The 9,024-nt window shown below is 42.2% G+C and overlaps 1 protein-coding gene across 2 annotated transcripts; it reads left to right on the forward strand.

Annotated features, from left to right (window-relative positions):
- Positions 1–4,294: 4,294 nt before the first annotated feature.
- On the forward strand, positions 4,295–8,226 carry LOC147889179 (uncharacterized). 2 transcript variants are annotated; one of them, XM_087391152.1, is made up of 4 exons: positions 4,295–4,554; positions 4,874–5,273; positions 6,297–7,321; positions 7,385–8,226. In XM_087391152.1, the coding sequence occupies exons 1-4, from the start codon at positions 4,419–4,421 to the stop codon at positions 7,657–7,659; spliced, it is 1,836 nt and encodes a 611-aa protein (XP_087247278.1). In that variant the 5' UTR covers positions 4,295–4,418; the 3' UTR covers positions 7,660–8,226. The 2 variants fall into 2 exon arrangements, with proteins under 2 accessions (XP_087247278.1, XP_087247277.1); XM_087391151.1 differs by having other exon boundaries at positions 6,297–8,226.
- Positions 8,227–9,024: the final 798 nt, after the last annotated feature.

Consider the following 9,024-nt stretch of genomic DNA (forward strand, 5'->3'; position numbering starts at 1 on the left):
TGCCACAACTTCTTGTATTGCCAGCATATATGTTACTGCTTGAACCTCTTTTAAACATGTGCCTCTATTTTAACATATGGTTTGGTTGCTCTTGTAGGGATCCAAGCATAACCCACGCTGGCAGTATAATAAGGCTTTAAAGAGATGCACAACTCGTCTTCAAGATCTTAGTCTCAAAATCATCAGCCTCAAGTAGAAGAATGGAGAAAGCCTAAAACGAAACGAGTACAAAGCAAAACATAGGGGTAACTCAAAATGCTTAGTACACTTAGGATACCCTCGTGAAATCATAAGTAAAGCCCTACCGAAGTTGCAACATATGTACTCCACTAGCACTCATGTATATGAAGTCTTCTCCTACCTATAAAAGTATTTGCAAGTCGGATTTTTTAGGAGCTTCTTGTCCACATGTGTGTGTGTGTGTGTGTGTGTGTGTGTGTGTGTGTACTCTTGCACATGATAGTGAGCATATTGAACACACCTATTTACGTTAACATTCATTAGTCAGACTTTAATGCTTAGAAAATTGAAGGGGGATCATGAATGGCATATAGAATTTTGGAAATGGAAATATTGCTCCACCTCTCTCAAATAATTTAGTGATGATTATAAATGATTACGACGTACCTACGTCTAAGTGAATATGCACATGGTAGAATGGAAAAACTTATGGGGATACTAGATGTTAGTGGTGAGACAGATAAACAATAAGAATTTCGCTTTGCAAAGAGAATCATCTTTTAACGAAGAAAGTAGATAAAGGCTAAATGATGTGACTCTTTGAAAGGAGGTTGGTACTAAGCTGCTTTGGCTTCGTAAGAGTGTTTATAAGAAAAGGAGGTCCGTGAAAGCTGGAATCTGGATCGAGGACTGCAGGACACCGCGGAAAACGAAGGCACGCTCACGTACTTGGATAAGCTCACCCCTTGCTCATTCTCTGCTCTTCAGTTTTATCGTTCATCTCGATTCTCTGCTACAGTCTCCTCGCTTCCCATGGGTGAGATTTCGTACAAGCAAAAATGGTACAGTTTCAGTCCTCAGTTATGCAATGCATGCGCCGTCCGGTGACCGAATGTCATGATGCCTCCTTTTGAGCAAGCGCAAACATGCTCGTGACTAGATGGCTCCGATTCGCTCCCTTGTTACTAAAGAGAAACTGTTGGGAGTCAGGAGCATGGCTACCGTATCGCGGTGAGTCCTCAGTCCAATACAAGGAGGGGATGGTCACGCTTAACGAGCCTGTGAAGTAAGCTGGTACTGCTGCAGTTTGAGAAGATAGACAGCTACATTCCTGATTCTGTACATGGGACGACAATATATTGCGAGAAAATGGAGAGTGTGCATAGTCCGTGTGAATATCGACGTCCAAAGTCTGCTAGAATTACCTTGGTAGTAGATGCGGAAAAGACGCCAATGGGTTGACTGGGTGAGACAAAATGATGGCATTCCCATGCAGTTGGGTTGCATGGGTCAAAATGGGGATGAGAAACAGATATTAGACATCATTAGAGAGTCATTGGGGATTGGGGCAGCGAGCGCGACCCGGAGACGGAGTCAATAGAGTCGATGAAGTCTTCGAGAAAAGCTATGGCTTTTGGTGCGAAGTTCGAATACTGGAAAAAGCTGGTTGCGCCGATGGAATCGAATGGTGAGTTGGGTGGGCGGCAGAAATATATACTGGAACGTACACGCGCTGACGTTCGCTCTATATTTATATGAGCTCTGTGGTTTGTGGTTTGTGGTCTGTAGAGGCTGAGCTCATTTCCTGGCATGTATGTATATTGGGGTTCGCCAAAGCAAATACAGGGGGAGACAAAGACCAAAGTTTTATTTGGAAAAGCTGCAGCAATACTGCTGCGCACTGAAGAATCACAGGTTGGCCATCACGGCAAAGCACCCTCTAAAGTACGCCAATCCCAGTAGGGCTGAAATTCCACCCTCGCTGCATATTCACCTTTCTTTTTGAAAAGATGGTGGGAGATCCACAACGGCCAGCGTGAGCCTTACGTTTGGTGAACCCTAAAATTACAACTTAGAACTAAAAAACAACATGGAAAATCATACTAACCAACAAGGCTATGAAACTTGTTTTCTTTATTTTCAAATGTTAAAAAAAAACCAAACTCAGCTATTCACATATAACATCTCATTACAAACGAAGAGCTCTTATAAGATGCTATAACAAAGGGTAGTAAAGACCCACCTTTATCTTGCTTTTTTCATATGTGACTACCATGCTCTCCGCGATGGACACTAGACATTCCCTTTAAGTTTAGGAGTGTTGAGGGTCCCTAGTTACTTTCCTCCCTAGTAGTTTGTATAGATATTTTAAAAAGTTGTAACTCAACACATAGCCATTAGATAGGTCCTAGTTACTTTCCTCCCTAGTAGTTTGTATAAAATTTTTAAAAAGTAGTGACTCAACACATAGCCATTACATAGGTCCTTCAAATATTAACAAAAGAATAAAACATATAGTTAAATCTCACATTCACACTTAACATGCAGAGTTAATTAGTCACATAGGCAGAAGCCAGCTTCACGTGCAAAAACTAATGCAAAAGGAAGAAAGGAGGAAGAAGATGACTTGATGGGTCATGTCGGTAGCATAAAGACAATCAATGACACACACAAAGGAGATAGGCAATATAATAACTAGTCATGACTATAATTTCAATTATAAATAAGTAATAAGGTATGGAAAAAAGAAAGGACGACAAAATCAAAACAATGTAGATGGAATTTTTTCAATTTCGCAGCATGAAAATTTAAATCTATCTTGCAAATGGGTCCCTAATTGATTTAAATGGATTTTCTTTTTGAGGGACACTTTAAAGTATTTGCTTGAGAGTATTCATTTATTTTATAGCTTTATTGAAGTTGCATAGTCTAAGAGACAAGATATCCTTGCCCACCTTTAAATTTTTGGGTATCTGTGAGTTAATAAATGAAGACGATTTGCTACTACAAAGGATGATCTTTGTTGTTAATGAGGGTCACACAACCTTATGTTTCCCTTTGATAGGTATTCCTTTTAGACTATCATATCATGTCAAGACCCCACAAACAAAAGCACTACGTATAAAAATGCCAAAAAGCAACAATCCTTCATTGTATATTTTGTCTTCAAGTTGAATCCTCTATCTATTTATGATTAATCAATCTTATTGAGAATCTTCACTAATCTCCTCTATTTTTTGATTGATAGAATCATAGAAAGATACAAGTCAAGAAATCTTGCATAAAGTAGGCCTATGAAGGGGTAGAGTAGACGTGTGGGGTGGGGAGGGAGGGTATTGTGAGGAGATTCTTAGGGGTCCTCTTGCAACTATTGTGCCTAGTAGTAGATAGTAATTACTTTGCATTTTATGCCTTCATGTTGTTTTTGTGAAATCTAGACTAGTAATAGAGCCAAATTTCCCAAATCATGGGCTCAACCCTTTAACTTGTTCATATATGCATGGAATGTGTATTAAATCGAACTACTTAAAGGGGACTTAAAGTTATAGCTATGGTACCATTGAATGCTACTAGCTATGGAGAGTAGGTGGAGAGCATGGATGTTGTTTGCTTGCACTTTAGTTAATCGTTGTGCTAGTGAGTGTTAGAGAGAGCTCTTTGGTGCATTCCAATAGCAAAGTGAAGTGCATGTGGATAATTAATTCTATGAATGTAGTTACAATGGATTGTTCCTAGTATTATCAAGAGTAATGCATGTAGCTTTATAATCCTGTTGTATTACAAAGAGTTGTATTGTTCCTAGTATTATCAAGAGTGATTCATGTAGCTTTATAATCCTTTTGTATTACAAAGAGTGACAATGCAACTTATAATTCTTAATTGCTCGAGTAATTTGGATAGATGTATTGGTGTAGGTGATTTGGTGCTTTGCTAGGGGTAAGCAATTCTCCAAGAATTTTGGATATTCTCAAGGGAAGAACTTAGAAGCTCCATGCTAATAGATGGGACTCGGGAGGAGGAGGATTGTGAACGAGAACGGAATGGTAAAGGGCGGGAGAAGAGAACGGAACGAATGGCGTGTGCATGCGAATGATGGGATGGAAAAGTTGGAGTAGTCGCATTATTGCTCTTGACTTTGGAGAAAGGAGATTGCGTGCGTCAGCCAGGCGGAGTAAGCAATACAATGATGCGTTCTATCCATGAATATATATGCATATGCATGCATGGGATCATGGATGCGCGGGCGGCGCCACTAGTCCTCCTCCTCCTCCTCCTCCTCCTCCTCCACCACCTCCTCCTCCTGCTATGTAACTTGTATATTTATCATCTTCCTCTCCATAACCTTTCCCCTCCAAAAACACCGCCCATTCCCCTCATCCACACCCTCCCCATTCCCCTCATCCACACCCTCCCTTACTCTGCCTGCACCTTCCCATTCCCCCTTCCCAGCTCCCACCATGTCCGATTTCTCCTCCACCTCCGACGATACTAGCGATTCTTGCGACACCCCCGTCTACCTTCGCCATCCCCCCCCGTCTCCCACCCTCTCTCCACCTCCCTTGAAACGGAAGAGAAATCTTCCAGGAACTCCAGGTCTGCTACGTCCCATCCCGGCGCTCCTACTGATATTCGCAATCTCGCCCACCTTGCCCTCGTCGTCATTAGTAGGCATTCAGTCACCTAGTTACTCAACTATTCCTCCATTGTCCCAACCCAAGTCAGATACCTCGCCCAAATTTTCCTTTATCGCTGCAATCGTACTACGCTAGCTGATCGGTAGTGTTCGATCTAATTAATGATGCCGCTCAAAGAGCAAACCTAACAGTAGGAGGTTTCCTCTTCAGACTACTCTCTCGCCCTTTCAAACATGAGTGTTTTCAAACCCTTCTTGATAAGTTTTATTTCTGCGCAGATCCTGACGCGGAGGTAATAGCTTTGTCTCCGAGGACGCTCCTGGCTACCAACAGATTTGGCTGCGAGATTTGCGGAAGAGGGTTTCCGCGCTTCCAGAATCTGCAATTGCATCTTCGATTGCATAAACAGCCTTGGGAGCTCAGGCAGCGAGGCAGTAAGGAGATAAGAAAACGCGTTTACATCTGCCCGGAACAATCTTGCGTTCATCATGAACGCTCCAGAGCTTTGGGTGACCTTACGGGTATCAAGAAGCATTTCAGTAGGAAGCACGGAGAGAAAAGATGGACATGCGAGAAATGCGCCAAAAGATACGCAGTACAGTCTGACTGGAAAGCTCACTCCAAGATCTGTGGCAATCGTGAATACTGCTGTGATATTTGTGGAGAGCTCTTCACTAGGTTCAGTCTCTACCATCGCTCTGTTTTATTGGCTCTTCTAACGAATTTCTCCACTAGTAATCACGTTGATCGCTTTATTTTCAAAACCGACAGCGTCTAGCCAAGTATCAATCTTATTTTCTATACGTGCGAACTGTCAACGGTGAGCATAAACGTAGTAGCGTGGTACTTTTCATGGCTGTAGATTAATCATAGCTTCTTCGCTGTAAGTCATGACTAGGTTGTCAATATGGTGTCTCGGTTTCGTAATTACTGAGGAAGTAGTTTCCCATACAGTGGACTAATATTTCCTTGCTATCATTGCTACTTTAGAAACCTCAACCAGAGATCACGACGTTGGGCAAGGTCTTTGCTGATAATCCTCATTAGGTCTTCCAGTTCTTCCGTTATTTATTCCCAAACGTCATGTTCCTAAAGATTGTCATCCTTGAGACCTTGGACTCACGAATTTTCGAAGCTTTGGCTCTTATTAAGATATCAAAGCTCAGAAGAAACTTTCAAGGGAAATGCAGAACACAGCACCTGATGGATATATCATATGCCCTTCTGATATAAAAGTCAGATGAAATGCCTCTTCAGATTCCGGAATGTCCTTGTTTTTGCATTTACCGGACACACTCCTATCAAAATTTCAAGGAATTACGATTCGTGAGCGCATGACAGCCAGTGATCTTCGACTTTAGAATGGCAGCAAAAAACAGATCGTTTATTATGGACACAATATCCGGATACGATGTCAGTCTTGCTCCCATGTTCGCTTTCTGAATTTTTGGTTGTGTTATTTCCTTTATGCATACATTCACATATTGTTATTTCGACTACCCTAAGTCTATAACTCGTAACTTTTTGCACCATCCACGTTGTTTAGATGTCATTGCAAGGCTCCAAAGATGCTTCTTCTTTCCTTTATGATCCTGTTAGTCGGCCCACAGCAAGGCTCTAATTTTGTTAAACAAGGATTAGATGTCTCTAAACTCGTTGCTTTATCAAGGATTTAACGACGCGATGAAACATTTGCTACAGGAGGGACAAATACGTGAACCACAGAACCTACTGTGTTGCATTAGCACGGGAGAGTGCCAGAGTAACAGCCACTGTACAGGGTGGACTGCCGAGTACCCATTCCAATGCCCTCGGAGGTGTTCACTCGGGAGGTCCCGCTGCAATGAGATGTGTCTCTTCTAGAGCCCAAATTCTGCGATCTACCGTAAATCTGATACCCGCCTCGTCCATGACCTTGCCAGCACTGAACACATCAAGCCTTGAGTTACCTACGCACGGGTTTTCATTACATCCCCCAAGCATGGATAAACAACATGCATCTGGGTCCGAATCACCGAATTCCCCTTCTGAATTATCTCTATGCTTGGGACACGGTCCAGGTCATGGCCCTGGACCCCCTAACCATGAACAGTTGCTTCAAAGACCATTTCAGACTGCACTGGGCATGACTTCAGGTTTGTTCCCGCAATTCCCAAAGCTTGTGCAGGTCGGAGGTAAAATGGCAACCAAGCCGATGTCGTCTGGCTGTAAGATACCTGTTGTTTCTTCGAAAGATGGTGGCAGTCAGTATGGTAGCATCTTTGGTACAGCCAGTGGCCTACCGGCTATCCCTGCCGGGTCTAACCTAGCCAGCCGGCGCGCTGAAGATTCTAGCATACCTGCCATATGCAGTTTGAACGACTTGGAGGTCCTGACCGGAGAATGGTCGAATCACGTGCCCAATCCTGGATGCGTATCCCTTGCTGCAATCACAACTGGCTTAGCTAGCGGTTTAACGTGTCCATATGAAAATGCGTCCCAGACGGTTTCGCCTGTTTACAGACAACCGCTGATTCCTATGGTACAAATGTCAACGGGATCGAAAATTCGTGCAGCAGCAGACGCCTGTCTGGTGAGGGGTTTTGGAACGGCGGGCTCCAACAATATAGCGTGCTCGACCTCGAGGCAAGAAAGTCGGTTCGAAGGGGGCACTCGTGGAATGCTCTTCAACACACTTCAGTTGATGCACCCCATTACAAGTGATCCGTCGAATTTTTGCTCTGGCGCTCAAGAAGCTCGACTGACGCGCGCTACGTCCGATGCGCAGCACTTAGCTATCTCAATAGTACGTCCAGGAGGTGATTATTCCCACACGGAACAACTGGGTCGGAAAAACGGTACATTGCTACAACTGTGCGTACCATTAAGCGATCGGATAGACAGAGTGCCACACATCCCTGAGCAGCTATCTTCTCATACCCGTCCATCATCTCCATTCCTCACTGCATCTAATTCCATGTTAGCATGCCCAGGGGGCCCCTCTGTAGCAGCCGGAGAGGATGGATCAAATGTCAGCCTCACACGTGATTTCTTGGGACTGGCAGGGCAATTAATGGCATCCTAGGTGCAGGGGTGGTAACAAATGTTTCTCGCAGAGACATGGACACCATCAGTTCCTTCGGGTAAGGCATAGATGTTTTTATCTGCGAACCTCCGGAAATTGTATGGCTAGAAGGATTGGGATGATATGCAGATCGTCAGATTGTAATTTGCTCTCAGCTATACGTGACAAGTAGCTTGATATTCGATCAGAAAAGCTGCAGTCACTTAGACGGAATGGTTCTACCTTACTAAGGATTGATTCCGTTAGCAAGGACCTTTAGATACATACTAAAGCCATAGCAAAAATGATGAGGACACATAACCCACCTTTGATGGGCTTACTCAACCTTTAAGAGCGGCTCATCGAATTAGTAAATCTCTAGACCACAAAGTATATGCTTGGACGACGTGTTGTTTTTGTAATTAGTTCGAGTTTAGTTTCCTTGGATTACGACATATTTGCAGCAATAAAAATTGTGAATATTGATCAACGGAAAATAGGAAGCCTCTAATAGATAACCAAGAAAGGAACATGACCACAAGGCCCCCAAGAGATCCATTGTAACATTATCAATGAAGAATACGCTATATATGAACTACATACTTTGTTTTGGCTTTGTTTAGCTTTTTTACAAACTTTTCATTGTAATTCTACAATAAATACTTGAAGGCATTCATGTAATGATGATTTGCATTGACCTTAGTTGTCTAGCAAGGAAACTTTGTTTGAATGCATTGCAAGACTCTTCTTTGACACAAATACTCTTCAATAGCCCATTTGAAGAGTAGATTCCCACCATTTTACCATTCACGACAATACGGCTAGTAAAATGATGACTATTATAATATCCTGATTATCTCTAGAAGTGGATCTACAAAAGTAAAAGCAATATGGGAGATAAAAGCTAGAGGTAGTTTGCGAGTTTTCCTTGTTTGGTTTGGTACGACCAGCTTGTGTGGATGTTTTGGTATTGTATCTTATTCTTTCCCTTACTCAAGTTCCACTATACATATTAAATTTGAATGAGAAAAGAACCAATTAATATTATCACAACATCATTGACCTCACATTGTTAATTAAGGATTCTTTTTGGTATCTAAAGTTCATTTAATTGCAAAGTCGTTTTTGTATAAATAAACATACCTACACTAAGACTAACGTTAGATCATATACAAGGCCCTTGTTTTACTATTGAAGACACAAAGAAACTTTTAAGTACCCAAAGAATCCTTAAATAATGTTAAGATGTATTGAATTAAAGGTGTCCCTTTTTTAAAAATTATTGTGTATGGGCATAAGCAAAAGAAAGAACGAGACAAAATACCAAAGCTTTCACACAAGGTCATGTAGTAACAAGCAACGTATATTTAAACAATCAAGTGAGAG

Source organism: Dipteris shenzhenensis, chromosome 20 (genome assembly GCF_047967505.1).
Source record: "Dipteris shenzhenensis isolate YYH24624 ecotype China chromosome 20, Dip_SZ_1.0, whole genome shotgun sequence".
NCBI lineage: Eukaryota > Viridiplantae > Streptophyta > Polypodiopsida > Gleicheniales > Dipteridaceae > Dipteris > Dipteris shenzhenensis.

Bases quoted from the DNA above. Each gene is read 5' to 3' on its own strand.
- LOC147889179 (XM_087391151.1), top strand. From the start codon at position 4,419: ATGTCCGATTTCTCCTCCACCTCCGACGATACTAGCGATTCTTGCGAC. The intron at 4,555-4,873 runs GTCTGCTACGTC...ATTTCTGCGCAG, and splicing joins AAATCTTCCAGGAACTCCAG to ATCCTGACGCGGAGGTAATA. The intron at 5,274-6,296 runs GTTCAGTCTCTA...CATTTGCTACAG, and splicing joins TGTGGAGAGCTCTTCACTAG to GAGGGACAAATACGTGAACC.